This window comes from Gallus gallus, chromosome 3, assembly GCF_016699485.2.
Source record: "Gallus gallus isolate bGalGal1 chromosome 3, bGalGal1.mat.broiler.GRCg7b, whole genome shotgun sequence".
Classification (NCBI taxonomy): Eukaryota; Metazoa; Chordata; class Aves; order Galliformes; family Phasianidae; genus Gallus; species Gallus gallus.
The window spans coordinates 46,190,374-46,209,944 of record NC_052534.1 but is presented as its reverse complement, the minus strand read 5'-3'; the positions used below and the strand labels follow the sequence as shown (position 1 = coordinate 46,209,944).

The 19,571-nt window shown below is 40.6% G+C and overlaps 1 protein-coding gene across 4 annotated transcripts in view; it reads left to right on the top strand.

Moving 5' to 3' along the window:
• Positions 1-444: 444 nt before the first annotated feature.
• The window catches only part of EPM2A (epilepsy, progressive myoclonus type 2A, Lafora disease (laforin)), a 39,951-nt gene continuing 20,824 nt past the window's right edge, over positions 445-19,571 (top strand). For 2 of the 4 annotated variants that reach the window (NM_001031069.2, XM_025148725.3), the window contains exons 1-2: positions 445-733; positions 13,617-13,791. In NM_001031069.2, coding sequence (NP_001026240.1) covers positions 472-733; positions 13,617-13,791 — 437 coding nt within the window. In that variant the 5' untranslated portion in view covers positions 445-471. Of the gene's footprint in view, positions 734-4,976; positions 5,115-13,616; positions 13,792-19,571 lie in introns of all 4 variants that reach the window. The other 2 variants (XM_040697109.2, XM_040697110.2) reach the window with 2 other exon arrangements.

The window sequence follows — 19,571 nt, the reverse complement described above, 5'->3', positions numbered from 1 at the left end:
CGGCCGTACCCACTGCCCTGGGCAGCCCATTCCATGCCCACCACTCTCTGGTGCAGAACCTTTCCCTAACCCCCAGCGGCCCCTCCCCTGACGCAGCTCTATGCCGTTCCGTCGCGGGATGGAATAGGTTGGGTAAAGTATAGGACGGAACAGTTCAGCTGGAAAGGACTTTCTGCCTAACCACTTTAGGACTAACCAAAGGTTAAAGCCTAGTAATGAGGTAATTATCCTAACGTCTCTTGAGCACTGTCCAACCACCTCGCTAGGACCCTGCTCGACTGCTTGGCCACCTTACACCCGAGCTTTGTGATCCAAACAAGTCCTTAACGCGCGGGGCAGCGCCGAGACGTCCCAGCCGGAGCGCCCCGCCCGCCGCGGTCCCCCCCCGCCGGAAGTGAGGGTGCGAGGCGGCCCCTGGCGGCGGCACGGCTTCACTCCCCCCACCCCGTTGCCCGCTGCCCTCGGCCCGCCATGCTGTTCCGCTTCGGCGTGGTGCTGCCGGCCCGCATAGCAGAGGGCGGAGGCGCGCTGCTCGTGGCCGGCTCCCGGCCAGAACTGGGCGAGTGGGACCCGCAGCGCGCCGTGCCCATGCAGCCGGCACGGCCGGCCGCGGCGCTGGCGGCCCAGGAGCCCGTTCTGTGGCTGGGGGAGGTGCTGCTGTCGGACGAGGACACCGCCAGCCCCTTCTGGTACAAGTTCCTGCGGCGGGAGGGCGGCCAGCTGCTCTGGGAAGGTAAGGGCGGGGCCCGCCGCTCCGTCCCGCCCCGCTGGAGCAGGAAGCGCGGGGTGGGGGTGGCGGCTGCCGCAGCGGGCCGAGCCGGGCAGCAGGAGCTCAGTCTCGCAGGCTCGGCCCCGCCCGCTTGGGACTGTCTGGCGCGGTGCTGCCCTCCCGTGCGGGCTGTGCTGTGCTTACAGGTGGAGTTTGGCAGGCTGCGGTGGCACCGGGCAGGGAGAAAGCACTCGTTGCTCTGATGTTTTGATTTCTTTCCTTACCCAGAAGCAAGGAACTTAGAGTTTCCTACTTAGCCGTTCAGATGTGATTTAAAAAAACAACAACAAAAAACTTTATCTCAGCTGATGAGCTGAAATGTCACCACAGCCTTTTCAGGCAGATGAGTTTTACCATCACTATTGCTCAAACTAGAGAAGAGCTCCATCACAGCTTTTCCAGTCATCTTGCTATCACGGTAGTACTTCCATCACATCCCTCTCCCATGTTCTCAAGTGTTGAGTAACTTCAGTCAGTTTCCATGAGCTGTTTTTGTAGAGACAAGAGTATAAGGGTGTAAATTTACCTCTTGTCACTGAGGAAAGGATCGGACTTGGTGAATAGAAGACAGATGATGAAAGAACTCACTGTGCTTTTAGCCAGTTTTGTAATCCATGTAGAGAATAGCGTGTTATAGAGCAGTTACTCCTCATCCTTTTCAGGGGTGCATATCACCCATTTAAGCAGCCGTTCTCAGGTTGCCCAGAGAGGTGGTGGGAGCCCAGTCATTGGAAACACTCAAGGTCAGGCTGGATGGGGCTCTGAGCAACCTGATGTAGCTGTAGGTGTCCCTGTTCATTGCAGGGCAGGTGGACCAGATGGCCTTTAAGGATCTATTCCAGCTTGAATGATACTATGATTCTGTCAGAGACTACAACCTGGATATCATCTTAACTATTGAGTTTGTTCTGGGAACGTAAAATTTACATCTTCAACCACTATTTATGTCATGTACCTGTAATAGTTTTATTTAGTAGTTACAATAAACAGTATATTGCACCTTAAAAAGCATTTAAATTGTGTCTTTCTTTTGCAGACATGCAGGAAAGTGAATGTAAGAAATAAAAATCTCTGCGTCTGTCCCATGAAGCAGAATTGGGTCTATTTTTCTTGTTGTTTTGTTGCTCTTGGGTTTTTTTTGTTTGTTTGTTTTTGTTTTTTGGAAGGTGTCAAGTTCTATTGGTATATAAAGAGGTCTTCACCACACAGAATATAGAAATAATATATATCTTTTAAAAGTATTCCAGACTGCTGAGAATCTGTAATTGTAAAGTGATGGTTACTGTTGAGTTCAGAGCTATTGTTACCTCGGGGTGGTTGTCCATAGCTGGGAGTGCATTTGTTAAGTGTGGTAGATTCTGTTTGCAGTAGTGCTATGAATACAGTTTTAGGATTAAACTGTGTGGAATTTTGTTCTTGTCCTTGTAAATGCTCAGCAGTTTGAGTGAAATGCTGAGCTAGAATGTTAGAAAATAAAATGGAATATCATCCAAACCCAGAGAGGTGTTTTTTAATTTCTCTCATTCATATCAATCATTTTTTTTCCAAAGTTGTTATTTACAAAAAAATCCCGTATTTGCTTAAATCCCTGAAATTTATTGTTCTTCGTATATCACATGAAGGGAACGTAATGTTAGAGAGAGAGAGAGAGAATTCATTTTCACAGCATTCAGTGTGATGGGGAAATTGGAACAGCAAATGAGGATATTTGTGGCCAGTGTTCTGTGGCTTTTGGGTTTTGTCAGATGTCTTGATAGGAAGCTGTGGGGTCAGGCTTGGCTAGTGGGAGGGTTGGTGGTTGTGTCCTGTGCCTTGAGGGAACTGGTTACCCTCTGTAGGAGGATGAGGTGGGAGAGGAGGCTGTTGTTTCCCCGAAGGGTCAGATGCTTACAGGGCGATGACATTAACTCTGGTGTTCCCCTGGGGCCTGTGCCGTAAAGCCATTGTGCTCTTCTGGTTCAAATTGTGATTCCTGCATGTGCTGTGGTCCAAGTAATGTTTCTTTGGGAATGATAATTTGCTTACTTGCTGTGGGTTCAGCTGAAAGGCCTGAAATTCAGGAAGATTAAGTGTGCTACAGTATTTATAGAAAACCAGTTGATGATGTTGAGCTTCAGAATTTGGAAGAGATTACCCATTAGAAAACTAAAGGAATATCCATACTATCTTCTTTTCAGCTACATCCTTTCTGTATTTCTGTACTCTGTTTTTGGTGTAGATTCTTCAGAATATGTGTACTGTATAAGTATATTGTGCCTAATGCCAAAACCAAATAAATACAAGATGGAGCTTATGGTTACATTTATTCACTTATTCATGCTTACACTAACAGTGTTAACCCCCTCCGCCCCATCTTTTTCTGTGGTTCAAATAAACTGTAGGTACTATGCAGGATAAATGTTCCATAGAACAGCAGAGGAGATAGATTGAAGAGCTGGAATTGTTCAGTCTGGAGAAGAGGAGGCTCAGGTGCTCTCTATAACTACCTGAAGGGAGGTTGTAGTGAGCTGCAGGTCGGCCTCTTCTCCTGTGTGACCAGTGATAGGACTAGAGGGAATGGCTTCAAGCTGCACCAGGGAAGATTCAGGCTGGACGTTAGGAAATATGACTTCTCTGAAAGGGTGGTCAGGCACTGGAATGGGCTGCCCAGAGAGGTGGTGGAGTCACCGAGCCTGGTGGTGTTCAAAGAGCGTTTGGACGTTGTGTTGAGGGACGTGGATTAGCGAGAACTGTTGGTGGTGGGTGGATGGTTGGACTGGGTGATCCTGTGGGTCTTTTCCAACCTTGGTGATTCTATGATTCTACGATACTGAGGGTATGCCCCAAACTGTTCTGAGATGATGCAATATGGTCTCTTGGCACCTTAGCTTTTGAGAAGGGGAAAATAAGATGTTGATCCATGTTCACATAACTAATAGTTTGATGTAGTGGGTACTTGCTTGAAGCTTGACAAATAATGTAGTAATACCGGTTAAGGCTTAGGAGCACAATGAACCTGGTTTCTAGCAATTTGTTCACCTGAACAGAGCATTATTCCTTACAAAAAAATAAAATAAAATAAAATAAATAGCATTCTTTTGGAGGGTAGATGGTTCTCTCTGATTTCTTGGAGGCCTCTCCAGGGGGTTGTGGCTCAGTGGCTTTGTAGCTTCTCTTTATTTTGACTTTGGCTACTCGATTTCTAGATCAAGTGGAAAAAACAATTTGTTGGGTAAGCTATTTTATTCTAAGAATTAAGTGACTAAGTTTACTTAAGGCTTAAGGAAATGCACTTCGATACATGTTTCTGTTAGAGCCTATCACGTTACAAACTTTTCTCTCTTTGGACATATCAAACCTCCGCTCATTTATTTATTTATTTATTTATTACACTTTTTTGCTCTTCTTTCTGCTACTGATTTCTTAGATGCCTTCTTAGTTTGCTGGATCTGCCTGCTCAGCTTGGTGCTGCAGGAGCTATGTTAGCTGTCCTGGGGCGAGGCCCGCAGCGCTGCCCTCGAGCAGTGCAGAGCAGAAATTAGGCTCTGCTGGGACTTCCCTGGAAATGGCAGATCTCTTCACAGCTGCTGTTCTTACAGCTTAGGCCAGCTGCTTACAGAAACAGGCGAGTTATTTTTAAGTAAGTACTCATTCATTTTTTGGAGTGACAACGTGAACCTGTCTAACTTCTCAGCTAACGTTTTTTCAGCCCTTTTAACGGAGCTGTTTTATGCAGTATTGCTCCCACTGGGTGTCGCCATTTTACCTGTGTATAGCTGTGTGCAGCCAGTGACTGCTGCTCTTCTCGCAACTGCTCACAAATCTCATCGGTATTTAGTTTAGCATCATCTGTTCCACTTCTGAAAATAATGTGGGGTTTTGTTTCCTTCCTCCGCTCTAGTCTTGCTCTAAAGAAGATAATGTCTAGGAAGGAACAAAAAGGATGTTGATAGCTGAATAATTGTGTAGAGTGCGCGTTTCGTCCATGTGAGTCTGTTGCATCCTGCACGATGCTAGGTGCCCTGGCACCTTTCAGATGTGAGGAAACTTTGTTATGAGTAAAACTGAATAATTCTGAAATCTGCTTCCGAATACAGCATAATGAACGGAGAGAAACTTTGGTTTACAAGGTGCAGTAGCTCCTGGCCTTTTGTTCTTCAGCTCTCTCAGCACATACAATGACGTGATCAGTAACAAGTTTTTTCTTCCTTTTCTGTCTGTGTGTCAGCGTTAAGCAACTTAAGCTGAGCAGTCTGCTGGAGATGTATAAAGCAATGGAGCGTTGCCCAAGAAACTGCAAAATTAGAAGAGTGAAAATAAGTATGTGCAGTGGTATTTGCCAAATCCATACACATGAATTGGGCAGGTATGTGTCGTTTCCTACCCACAGCAATAATCACAGGACAGCTCTGACTGCTGTGAAAGGCTATTAAACATTTGTGATTATAATGATAAAATTAAAAGACATGTATTGTTTATGCAAATGCTTCGCTTACCATTATTGCTGTCCCCCACTTCATTCCTTGTCCTCACTTCCAAGGGACAGCAGCATTCAGTATGGGTCAGGAATTTATTTTCAATGTTGAAAAGCATTGAGCAGTAGAAGGGAAGGTAACTGAGATAATCTTTTGCTTAAGATTTTGCCATGGTTACAGTCTTGATGTATCTTGTTTCCTGCCTATAATTTAGTGATCTTTTCTGGTTTGTTATTAAGTAGAAAACAGTAATATACAGTGCAATACCATATGGAGTTTCAAAGCAGTTAGTAAGACTGCTTACTTCATGTGTAACATTATGTATTTTGTTATTCCTATCCATTATTCTATCATTGCATTTATTTAATTCTTATTTCCACCATCTGAGAAGAGCGTTCATTTCATTATCTGAATTCCCTCTGAGTTGCTTTTCTGTGGCTTAATCTATATCATCAGATTGGACGTTTGGCTAAATGTCCTTAGTATAGCAGCAGCTCCCACTGAGAAACACCTGTGTTAAGCAGTCTTAGAGAAATAAAACAGATGTTTTTGAAAGTTGCCTTAGAAAATTTTTATTTTCTCATAAAAAAAAATTCTTGTTGATAAACAACATTAAATGCTGAAGAGGGCTTTCTTGTAGAGCATTTATTTGTAATTTTGGCATAATTAAAATCTATAAAAAGAATGTTCTTAGGAGTAGGCTAATAGGCTAAAAAAAATCTTGAATTAAATCTGGATTTTAATAAGATCTAAAACTTATTTTGTTGGTTATGTGTATCAGTCCACAAAATGAGAAATTGAATCATCATGATTTTAGTCTCACAGAAAATAAACTCTCCACGAAATGGTCTTCTGCTTTTTGGATACTTTTAGGGGATTAGCACATGCAAGGAAACATTTCTGAAAACCAAACCAGGCATGAACAAGGAGTTAGTGAGCTAGTGTGGCAAATCAACAGTTTTCTCTTGAGCATTATTACATATTTAAGCAGTACAAGAAATATACCTACTGTTTTCTGCATCTAAAGGGAAGACAGATTAGTGGCAACAGAAAAGGCATTAAAAAGCAGAGCAGGTATACTTGTATTAAGCGTGCAAGTAAGGATTAGTACGTGACATACAGAACTCAAATGTGTTATTTGGCAGTATTTGGCTGAGATGTGAAAATAAAGGCCAGCCATGCAGGGGCTTTGCTTAGATTCTTGAAAGGTGGGACTTCTGTCTAAGGGTCTGTGGCAGACTCAGACTGCTGAAATACCTGACCTAGATAAATTCCAGTGAGGGAAACGCAGCTTCCCATATCTCTGGTTTTTAGCAATCAATAGCAATTCAGACTTGGTGGGATTGAGACAGGTCATATTTCCAGACATGAAAGGTTGAATGTCTTTCTGAAGGGCAGTAGGGGGACTTCCATGGCAGAATCTGGTGTAAAGAATAAGTAAATCTGAATATTGCAAGTGTAGTGGTGGAAGTCCAGTTACAATAATGTCTGATAATGACATTACACAGCAGCACATTCAAGTAATAATAAGAATCGCGTCCAAAAGAGAACTTGAGGATTTTCTCCATTGTCATATAGATACGAAAGGTAAAGAAGGTAGCAAATATTTAGGCTTTTAAATCCTTCATTTCAGAAGTTTTTCTGTGTTTCCTTTAGTTCCCATTGCTTTACTGTTCAAAAAAAAAAAAAAAAAACTAAAAAAAAAAACAACCCCAAACTTCAATTCCTTAATAGCTCTCCATTTCCCTACTCCGAGAATGTTTATAGTGCTTATGATGTTATTAGACTCTTCCGGTGTAATTTCTATGCATGAACTTGAGGTATTCGTTTACCTTGTTAAAGGAGAGCTACTTTAATATTTCAAATGTAATTATTTGTAGTATTTAAGCATAGTTAAAAACTTGAGTCAATGTGCATAAGCCTGCTGGTTCATGCAAAAGTTATGGCAAAGATTAGAAGAGTAAGTTTTTGCTCTCACTGATCTGAAAGTAAGTGATCTGAAAATTACTTGGCTACTTTCTTTTTGGATTTGTTCATTGCCATTGAAGCTAATGTGTGTATCCAAACTCATTTAAGTAGCCCTGGGGTTTTTCAAAGCTAGCGCTGAGCTGAGAAGTACACCGACCTTTTTTGGACTTTTGGAAGTTTGGAAAAGGAAGTCGCGTGGTTGAGGATCTGTCTAAGGCAAGAATGAGATACATAGTGCTTCTACAGCCATTCTGTGCCGTGTAGTTTCTACATAACCACTTACTTCACATCATAAAAAAAATAAAGATTAAAACTTCTACCAAGTAGCAGCACCACAAGCTGGTAGCTGGCAGGGCTGTGGCTAGACGATATATGAAACTGCTTTGCTGTAAAGCCATGTTTGCAGAGACAGTAGAAGAGTTAATCTTATGTTTTCTTCGTTCATTCATGTGTTTTTCTTCAGGACACTTAATGGCGTTGAGAAATTTTTTTGCCTTAGATTTTGCTCGTTATCTTTTAAGATCAAGGCCGATAATTTTATCATTGTGACTCTTCCAAATCATGATACAGTCTGTGTGCAATTAAGATGAATAGAATGTTGGCAGTGTATTGGATTATATATTTTTTTCATGTCTGCAGCATAGCTGTAATAAGATAGAAGCTGAAAGTTTTTCCTTGTATTCTGTTACTGTGTGTTGTTGGTTCCAATCTCAGAAAATCCTCTTCTGGTTCCTATTGATCTACTTCTGGTCCTTGATCTTTGGACATCTTTTTCTTATATCTTCTTTTGTTTTTCCGTTGTTTTATTTTTGTTTCAGTCTCTTGCCAGTGCCATTTTTCAGCTATGAGGGGGACTTCTTTAAAATTAAAATGATAATAATAAATGTTTGTTTGTAGAGCCAGCTTCTTTCTTACAGCACTTTGATCATTCTTCATATGCTATAAACCAGAAGCCATATGTGCACTTGTGCAGATTTGTTCAAAAGAGCACTCTGTGAAGCTTGAACTGTAAGCATGGCTGCTGATTACTTTGTTCTTGGGTAATTTCCTAGATTAGCGGATTCCACTGAGCAACTGTGAGCAATAGAAAGAGCAACAAGTAGGTTATGAAACCAATAGGACTTTATAATTTAACCCCTAGGAAGTTGTTTTTCATTTCTCTTTCTGAGAAGCACTTTTGCTGTGAAGAGTCACAAAACTGGAATTCAAACAAAATCATAGTAGACCTTACTGAAAGAAAAAGAGAGCTACCTTATCATTTAACCGAGGTCCTGTATCTTCTGAGTTTCTCTTGTTCTTTAATTAGGAGCAGAGCATTTAAGTGAGAACTGTGATGATTTCTCACTCTTGGAGACTGCTAGAGTCATGGGGAGTTTATTCAAAGTATCTTGAAGTCTTTGTACAAGTTCTGGGTAAGCTTGGAGAGAACAGCCGGTGTAAGGGGACAGTTGCATTTACATGAACAATTTATGCACCAAAAGGTTTCTTCTGATGAGAATTTGCCTTGTATCCAACCTAAGGATTTTGCACTATGTAGTTATGCTCAGCACCAGCATGCTTCAAAGTGTTTCCCTCCTAACAGAGTGAAGTCTAGAGTACCCGGCTTGTAATTGGGATGCATTGCTCTCCATGTGCTCTCTACACAGGAGTGGCCAGTGTTGCAGAATTTATTGCTTGTGATATGTGATATGCACTTGCAGTCCTGGAAGTGTATTGGATTGTAGCAAATTAAACCCAGGGCCTCCTTTATTTGTGCTAGGTCACAGAAGGAATGAAGGCCCAGATGCACTCAGACAGGCGAGGTTGCCCAGGGTGATCAGGATAGCATTCCCAGCTTGTATTGTATTGTATGTCTGAGCTTCAGGTACAAAGACTAAATTTCAGCAGTAGGCCTTCAGTGTAGATAATTGACTTTATGAAGTGCTTTGAGAAATGAGTAAATAATACTTTGTGCTGTGTGTACCGTTTCTGTTTGGAATGCTGCTGACTGACTTAGTGAAGTCACTTAGAAGATGTAACGTGAGCTGGGATTTCGTCTGTCCCAACTGGGACGTGGGGTAGGACAAATGGAGGGGTTAAGTAGAATAGGAAGTTGATGTGGATATGAGCAGCTTCAGTGATGAGCTCATGTCTAGACTCTGTGCGTGCGTAGTCTCATGGCTCTCTTTCTGCCCTGGCCACTTTTCTCTCTGGCGCTTAAGCAGAAGGTAAGAAGTTAAAAAGGGCAGCAACACATTCTCAGTGCACTAAGCTTGATACCATTGCCTTCATCACAATTTGTTTTCTCCCAAACCAACAAGCTCCTAACCAACCGTACTGTTCAAACAAACAACTCTGGGCCAGAGTGAGGAAGTGATGGTCTTTTAGTTCTGTTCCTTGTAGCCTGGGAAAGTTGTATGCTGCAACTAGTCAAATCCAGAAAATAATTTGTTTGGCCTGTAGTGGTAAGGGAGGGCAGAGTAAGTGTTTCACATGCAGTACAAGTTTTATCCTGCCTCTGGTAGCTATTTTATTCTTTGGTTCTGAGAGGTCTTGAGCTGGGTCTTTGGAGTCTGAGAGCAATAGAGTTGATTAACTTTCTCATAAATGAGATGGAAGGAGCTTGCTGTATTAGAGGGTAAGCTGAGACTACAGCATGCTTTGCCTGAGCGTACCGTGAGGTTGCAGCACCTTCCTTCCAACAGAGGATACTCATGAAAAACAGTTTATAGAAACAGGGCTGGAGAAGGAAGAACTGAAGGTTGTATAGTTAATGTTTTCTACTCATCCCCCAAGCTGTGCCTGTTTTCATAGTTGTATGGGTTCTGCAGATGTATAATGGAATGTGTAACAAAAAAAAAGTAAGTATCCTAATTGTTTTCTATTTAAAGAACTGCTTACGATCAGTTAACTTGAATAAAAGCTGGTTTAATTGGCTGACTTTTATTTTTATATTAAATGACTCTGTGAGATAAAAGTTAAGGGAATTCAATCTTTATCCCTTTTATAGGAGCTCTAAATTATCATTTTTACATTTTTCCTCCAAATCTGTAGTGTGGCTATACATAAAAAGCTGTTCCTTGCATTGTTGTTTCACAGCAACCAGAAGAATCAGAGTTTTCCTATGGCAAACTCTGCTAGCAGATGCATAACATGAACTGATAAAACAGTGTTCACTTTTCCTAATAACTACTTTCTTAACTGCATCTTGTGAAGCAAGTGGTGGCAGGAAGCACTTGTGTGGGAAGTAGGATCTTTTGGATGTTACCAGGGTAGTGAGATCTTGGTCTCGCTAATGCTTGATTTGTCTCATTGATGCTTGTATCAGAAATAGTGTGGCCAGCAGGAACAGGGAAGTAATTATCCCCCTGTACTCAGCACTGGTGAGGCCGCACCTCGAGTGCTGTGTCCAGTTTTGGACCCCTCACTGTGAGAAAGACATCGAGGCCCTGGAGCGTGTCCAGAGGAGGGCAACAAAGCTGGTGAGGGGTCTGGAGCACAGACCTTATGAGGAGCTGCTGAAGGAGCTGGGATTGTTCAGTCTAGAGAAGAGGAGGCTCAGGGGAGACCTTATTGCTGTCTATATCTACTTGAAGGGAGGTTGTAGTGAGCTGGGGGTCAGCCTCTTCTCTCATGTGACTAGTGATAGGACGAGAGGGAATGGCTTCAAGCTGCGCCAGGGAAGATTCAGGCTGGACATTAGGAAATACTACTTCTCTGAAAGGGTGGTCAGGCACTGGAATGGGCTGCCCAGAGAGGTGGTGGAGTCACTGAGCCTGGTGGTGTTCAAAGAGCGTTTGGATGTTGTGTTGAGGGACATGGTTTAGCAAGAACCATTGGTGAAGGGCGAATGGTTGGACTGGATGATCCTGTGGGTCTTTTCCAACCTTAGTGATTCTATTCTATTCTATTCTATGGTCGCTCGTGCCAAGAATTGCATTCTTTCATAATTCTTGGAAGAGGGATTCAGCATTTAGTGTTCTAAATGCTATCACTATGATCCTTTTTTTTTTTTCCTTCCCCATAGTACTATTCTTTGAAATGCGGTTATCTTCTTCCCTTCCTGTCTGAAATCCTCTTGCTGTATTTGTTTTTGTATTCATTTTGTTTCACAGCCATCGTATTTCAGTAAGAGATGTGTTAATTCATAGATCCATGTGTAAAGTTAAGAGAAATAAAGAGCTATGCAATTCTCATGAAAAGCGGTATGAAAGCAAGTTGTTATTGCATACTTAAGTACTAAAATGAAAACAGAAATACAGAGATTCTTGTTTGAATGTAGGCCACAGCAGGAAGGTGATGTTGAGTGGTGCAGAAAAATCAACAGTGATAAATAACAGTTAGAGGAGGGAGCTGTTAAGAATAAGAGTTGACAAAATCTGTGCAGGGAACAAATGAGGCAAATGTCTGTAGTGGCAGTTTACTCCTGGCTTCGCTGTGCGTGATTGTAGGCTACATAAGGAAATGAATCATGGTGAAGGTGAAAAGATTACAAGGCATGGAGGCTACTGTCATTTAAGAGTGCAGATGATAGAGAAGAAAGGAGAAAAAGAGATGAGAATTGAACCTGAAGGAGGAGGATGGACTGTGGAACTGGCAAATGGTAGTACATGAACCTCATGCAGAAGCAACTGGAAATGGGCAACTGTAAGGTTGATGCAGTTGTGATCACAAGTTTGAAGAGTGAGAAGATTTCCATGTCTTCTGGGGCTTACTAGCATCTTAGGGAGAGGAGAAATTAAGAGAGAGAATGTGCTTTGATTGCCAGGATCCACCCCTCCCCAGACCTCATTTAAGGGTTGGCCGTGGAGGCGAGGGCATCTCTTTCCAGAGATCCCTGCCTACCTGAGGCCTTCCAAAGGTAAGCAGCTCTTTTCCTTCATTTCTGCATCCATGGCTGCTGCATTTGGGCTCATTGTCGTTTGCTGTAGCCAAAGACTTTGCCATCCTGCAATTATTGTCTCATTCTAGCATTAGAAATATAGAAACAGAAAATGGTCCTCTGCCTAGTGTCTTCTTTTTCTTGGTTGGTAACTAATAGTATTTTACGATATGATAAAGAATTCTGTATTGTATCTGGAAATAAGTTTTTTTCAGCTTTATTATTAAATGTTTGTCTTATTCTCTAATCATTGCATTAATACATCTCCTAAAATGCTCTTTAGGAAATTTCTTATGAATGAATGCTTGGAAGCATTTACATGATATTGAAGGCATTCCTGCAGGCATCATTTTACTCCAAAATGTTCTAACATTATTAATAATGTATAAGTGTAGCAGGTTTACATTAAAAGCAAGCCTTCAGTATTACAATAAGCCTGTAAAAATGGAGGGGGAAGAATATACATATACTGGATTTTTGGAGGCTGGATAACCTTTTCATTACTGACATGAGCCTATTCATTTTAGATTGCTTACTGTGGCATGGCATTAAAAATTGGTTGCCTGTAATAAAGCTCAGACTTGATGTAAGATAAGTCAGAGGGGTAATGGATAGTAGATAGTGAATAACTGTAATAAAAATTTCTTACTTTACTCAAGATCATTTAAGGTAATAGCACTCACTTGCTGTTACAGGTGTAACAGTCTCTCTCTGGATCACCTTGGGGAACTTTTCCTATATACAACGAGACTCCAAAGAGTACAAAGCAATCATTTATTGGTTAGCAAACATAAAAGACAAGTAGGATGTAATGGGCTTCTAGGCTAGGTGTTAGCATGCTTGTGATCCCCAGTAGGATAGTTGCAGAGTCTTTGCTGGCCAGGCAGAGCCTGCAGGAGAGTTGGTCTTCAGTGCTTCCAAGTTGCTGTCTTCCACCTGCTTACTTTTTCTTCCTGTGAGATTTTATACCGTTTATGTCAATGTTTTTTTCTCTTGAATCCTTGTCTGGTAACATTCCAGCCTTGACAGACCTACCTTCTTTTTCACTTGTATCTTTCTTATCGTGCATGGCTGTGCTGTGTATTTTCTCCAAGGTCTGTCTCATAGCTTAGCAATTTCCTTAGAAGTCTGAGGTAGGGTTATGAAGCTGTGCTGTATCAGTGCTAGACCTTGAATCACAGAAAGCTGAACCCCTGAGTGAGAGATCACACAGCAGAAATGTTACATGCTGAGGTCAAATATTATCAAACATCAGATGAGGAACTTAAATGAAATTAATTACTCCTGAAATTCTGAGTGCCACGGTTCACTATTTGCAAACCTGATAGATGTTTTAATGTTGCCTTTAATTCATTCACGACAATTGATTGTAATGCTGAACATGTGTTTTGAGGTCGTTCTTGTGTTCTAGCTATTTCAGTTGTTAATCATGTGTTCTAGAAATGCAGTCTAAACAGGTAGCAAACACCACTTCTTGATTTAAATGCTCAGTTTAGATCCACTACAGATCTTTTGGAAAATTTTCTGGATACACAGCCTACAATTGTCCTTTCTTCTGTTCTAGGTAATGGGCCCCATCATGATCGAAGTTGTGTTTACAACCAGAGCAACATAGTTGATGGTGTTTACTGCCTCCCAATAGCACACTGGATTGAAGTCTCTGGACATACTGATGAGATGAAACATACAACTGACTTCTATTTTAATATTGCAGGACATCAGGCTATCCATTACTCAAGGTAAAAGAGAGGTCTGAGACTTGTCTAGTGTTAAGTTTTGAAACAGGGAATCAACGTGACATCAGAAAACTTTTGCATCAGAAGCAATAAATGGCAATATGTATGCAGCAGTTCCTCAGAAAATCTGAAGAAAGATTGAACACCTCTTTGCAATTAGGTATCGTGTTTTTGCAATAATAAGGAGAGATTCTGTGCTCAAGGACACCTGCAGCCTATGAGGAATTGTTAGTTGTGTCACGTAAGAAAATGTTTATCAGTAATTTAGTGTTTGTAAATATGCATCTATATAATACATGCCTAGTGTGTTTGTGTTGGGGATTATTTTGCTGAAGTACATCATTTGGAGAAAATATATATATATATCTTTAGGGTGTTGTATTATTGCTTTTGCGTGAAAGCAATGGCAGTTACTGATAGCTCTTATAGATATATGTATGCATCTTAAACATAGTGTATGCGATCTCTTTTCTTTAAAACAAAAAAAGAGCTAAAATTTAAGAATGTCTTAAAATTTATGTTCTTCCCTGGAGTTCTGTAGAGTCCAACTGATTCCTGCAGCTTTTTGTGTCTAGAAGATCCGTGTAATCTTGGGTTCCTGTAATAGTAGCTCATCTTTGAAGTACTGGGTTCAAGAAGTGCTGCTAGAGCCACCGCTGCTTTGTGAGGGAAAGCAGAATGAGGAGATACAAAGCATGCACTTAAAAATAGTCTGTCATGCCTCACTGCTGACTCACCAGTGAAATCTATGGCCTGAATTAGGAGCCAGCAATGCTTAAATTGAAGATAGTATGCACCCTTTGGGGCTGCACATAAAGTAGAGGTTGTGTTTAGAGCAGCAGCCTTAGGTTGGTGCCTGGCAGTATGCACCAGGGACTTGGGGACCATTTGTAATTTTGCTGCTGTCTCCAGTTCTGGGTGTCGCAAGAGATTTTGATTAACAGTGGTTGCATCACTGGCACCTAGTGCTGATGTTGGCTATAGAGCGGTTAATGATCCTAAAGGATTACCTATTGTTTGAAGAAGTCAAAGTCTGTACTTTCACTGGGGCTTGGCATTCCTTTGTGTGAATTTCTCAGGATTACTCTTTTGGCTACTGTAGCTTTACTGTGTTTTCTCCTCCTGCTGTTTTGTTTGAACTATGACAGAATGGAGGAAGCAGAACTTTTTTCTCACAAGACTTGCAGTGAACAAGGGAAAGATTTTTTTTTTTTTTCCCTTAGTATCCTTTGGAATATTACAGATTCATAAACACTGTTAGGCATACGCAGGTATGCATGTGACTTGGTACTGTTTCCTGGAGACTCCCTCAAGCTATGTAATAGTCCTGACAGAGTGTTATCTGTATCTTAAGTATCCATTTCCAGCATCCTGTCTGAGAAATGATCTTGTTTCCTCCAAAACAGAAACTTGTCAATCCCAAATAATCTTTACTTGGCAGAGAAAGTTTGTCAGAAAGAGGAACAGCTGTCAGAAAGAGAATACTTAAGCACCAAAGGCTAACTTATCTTCCTTTCCAGAGGCAGCAGTGATCCATTTAATACTGCCTTATCTGCATGCCTGTATGTTTCCAAAATGAGGTAAAAACCTGCAGGTTGCACTAAAGAATATTTTGAGAAAATGTTGTGTGTGAGGTAGTCATTTCCCAATGAGGATCTCCTCTGTTTGCCTCTCATATGCACATATCTCCACTGCAAGACAGCATTATATATAGAACTTCAGTAAGTAATTCTTATCTCATATCTGTAAGCTTTATTAAGTGAGCATATCCTGTAACAGCACCGTTGCGTAACTATTAATACTTTGAAGATATGCAGCCTTAAATGACTTTTTAGTTATTAACAGCTGGGGACAGATTCACACGCCAAATTGTTGTAACAAAATAGCCCAATGCTACTGGCTAGTTAATTTTTTTTGTTGTTTGAACAGTTAAAGTAAGCTGATAAAAATTCATTTATCTTTTTACAGTGGTTAGTGTGGATATTGGCATCAACAAAACAGGAGAAAAAAAACAACACAAGCAAATGAAACCAAAGAATGAGTCACTCTGTGTTTACAGCTGAAAGCTCGCTGTATGGGTCTGGTCTTAGTTCCATCTGAGATTATATTTTCTAATGTTATAAGGTACCAGTACTATGGGGATCTTTAGGAACATGAATTCTGAATAATTCCACCAGCTGCAAGATCTTTATATAGCAGTGGAAAGAAGTTTATCAGCGAAGACTTGTGACATGAGTCTCTACGCTGGTACTGACCTGTTAGACTAAATAGGATTGCTATGCGCAAATCAGGTGGAGAGGAGAGTTTATGTCCATCACAATGACCTCCTGCGTGAGCTGCTTAAATGATTCTGCTCGTCATCTGTCTAATCACAACGATTAAAAGTGGTTGTTCGTAGCTTCACTACCACTTGTTTCTTCAAAAAACATGTGCTTAAATTTTAAATGAGATGTAGCAGTATGAGATGTTGTCAGAAGTCATTCTGAATAATGCTGAGGCTGACAGCTTTGAGGAATCATATTTATCTTAATGATATATATGTATTCACTCATAAGTGAGTGAACTTATATTTAAATGTACACTTCAAGATCTCAATTTGTGTTGATCACTCAGGTTGGAGAGTATATGGTGCATTTTTTTTAAGCCTATTAGGATTTGAGTTCTTTTTTAAGTATGAAATTGAGTTCACGCACAGTTATGGAGTCGTGACTGATACTTCTGTAGTGTTGGTGTTCACTTGTTTTGGAAATGTGATGACATGCATCACTTAAATCTGATTCAGAAAAAATAACAGTCCCTTTCTCTTTCATGTTACGTATTAATGCAATGAGGGCAGAGGAGTTAATTTAGGACACAGCCATTTTCCAAATAAGAGTTATTGTCATCTTTTTCTGGGAGAAGATGGCTTCAGAAAATCTCTGAAAGTGGATCACTTCGGTACCGTTTCAGTTCCATTTGTGAAAGATGGAACTTCCTAATTTGAAGGTGTTGTATGTGTTAACATTAAAAAAAACTCTGCACTTCTCAGAAGAATGGCTTCGTGTGAGATCAGAGAAGGAGTGATGCCTGAAATTTCAAAATCCTTAAACAATGAGTTGGAGACAGTGGTGCCTGGTGACAGAATTTGGTAATACAGGAAGGTGTATCGTTGAGAGGAAAGGCCATCTAGTTACAATTTTCTATTATTAGAATGATTTTATGTCCCTAAATTGGTACTTAATATTCTCCTACCTCTGAGAATTACTACAAAAGGTTAGCAATTATCAACAGAATACTGCTTTAATGCCTCAAAAAGGTAAACAAGAAGCATCAGGATTTTCCCCTGAGTTATTCTTCATCCACTTGCATATCTACAGAGATTTTAGGGGTGCACATTTTATGCAACTTTTCCTAATCATCCTTACTTATCACACTGTTCTTTATGCTGTAGAGGAGTCTAAGAGTGAACAATCCAAGAGCAAATTTGAGTGATGAGAGTGAATCTTGTCAGATATAGCTAAACTAAAGCTTTCTAGTTTTCTTGTGAAGATAATGTGCACCTACTTAATTGACATGCATCTTTAATCTGGGTGGAAAACAATCTTGTTGGGTATGTTTTGCCTGAGAATCACTGCAGAGAAGGAAATAATATGACTTCATTTAACTGGTTGAGTTGCATTTGCATCCTTTGAATGTTGCAACAATGTTGGGACTGGTGAATTCAAGGTATTCTTTATGACATCTGTGGCAGAACACAGTTTAAGGCTAAGTACTGACTTTGGATGTCTGTATAGAGCAGTTCAACTCACTGGTGACTAGGTGTCTACTCAGCAGTGAACTGAAGAATTGAAATGGTCTCCAAACAGCATTGATTATGCTGTGGTTTATAATGATACCTTAAACATCCAGTTATTGTGTCTTGTTGCTTGAAACTGGATGTCCAGTGTCATTTCAGGTGGTCTGGAGTTTACTGTCAGGCCTCCAGCTGGTGCAATGCAGGAACATAGTTTTTTATAGCTCTTTGGTCACGTCTGTGAGTGCCACACAGATGTTCCAGTTGCTACAGGACATCTGGGATGTTAGGAAGGCTGAACAGAAGCAATGCATTGAGCATTGCTGTGGCAGAGGACACCTCAGGCCTAGGAGCCTTCATCTTTCTCTAACATCCATTAATGAATGATGTTCATCTCAGTTCAGCATGGGGTCAGAACTACCTCTGAATTGTGCAACTGGAGAAATACAAAAGAGAGCACTTTTATTTGCTTTTCAATTTGGGGAGAGTTTCTCTTCTGGCTTTACTGTTTTTAATTCATACGAAAAATAAAATACCCTTCTATATTGTGTCATTCTAAAGTAATTCTTTTATTACTGAATTATTAAAAAAATAAAAGAAGCTTTAAAGAGGAAGCTGTCATTAAAAAAAAAACCTACAGTGCAGTGAACTATGCTACTGTAGTAGAAAGCTGCACTGATACTTTATGCCTACATTATGAGCTAAGAAGTGATGATGTCTACTGAGATTACAGCAATTAACATTAAAAGCTGAGAGCTAGCTGTCCCCTGTGCCTGGAGAAGACTTGTGGTAACAATATTAGAGAAAAGAATAAGAAATAATGAGCTACAGATCAAAAGTTTTCCATTGTATTCTAGCAAAATAATCCTGATTAAAAATACTTAACATAATAGGAGTTTGTGCTTTGATTTCAGTACCGGAGGCTCTAATTATGAAGTTATCTGGCCTTTTTGTACATTAAATAATTAAAATATTCTAAGCCACATTTTGGGACATGCATATCCCATAAATTAGGACATCTGACCACTTGTTTAAATTTGCTTTCATTATACCTAGCTATAAACTAGCCTCAATTAGATCCACAGTTTACTTACCAGTGAGAATAATCTTTTATAGAACGGTTTAAAAATAGATTTGAGGTTTTGTCCCATGTATATCTTCAGGTTTTTCATTATCACCCTCAACCAGAGCTATGAAATGCTTTTACTAGTCTCTGGGTGGGAAGAAAACATCTCAGATCAGTGTAAGAAGTGATTTTTTTAAGCAGTTTTCTATTCAAGTTCTTGAAAATGCAGAATGTGTATAGTAAGTTTATCTGAGGGAAGAGGAGCAGGAGAGAGAAGAGAACCAGATTGTAGGCTCAGAACTTTACCAATTTTTAAAGTCCTTGTCTGACTGTATTTATTTAATTTGAATGTCTCCCTGTATTAGAATCACAGACTCATAGGGATGGGAGATCATCTCTGGAGAGGTAGTGAACACGCTTTTTTTTTCCTGCATTTGTTAGCTATTAAAATATATATATTATTTTGTCTGTCAGAGGGATGGCATGGATTTTATGAGGTCTGTGCAGTGCCACTGCTGGACTGTCAACCTGGGAATGGCAAAAACAAAATGAATGGGATCACTGCAAGGATCCACATCATCATAAAGCTCAGAAGGGCAGCAGTTGTTAGAATGAGTTCTAGAGTTCTAGAACACCAAATTATGTGCATATACATAAGTTGAGCATGGCTCAGTGTGCTTCTAAGCAGCTAGGTGAAGTTGGCAAACTTTCAAAACTGTGTTTATCACCAGGATCAAGAATTACATTGATAATATTAAACAACAGTATTATATGCTGTGTGCAGATGTAGCTGGTAGGAAGTCTGTAGCTGAGCTGAACTGAGTGCTGTGACATGGCAGGGGCAGAGGAAGCTGCAAACAAAGGCCAGCTACTGTTTCATGGAATTAAACTGTTTTGCTTCACACGCTGAGAGCCTGTGACTTGCAGGGTGCTTTAGAATAAAGG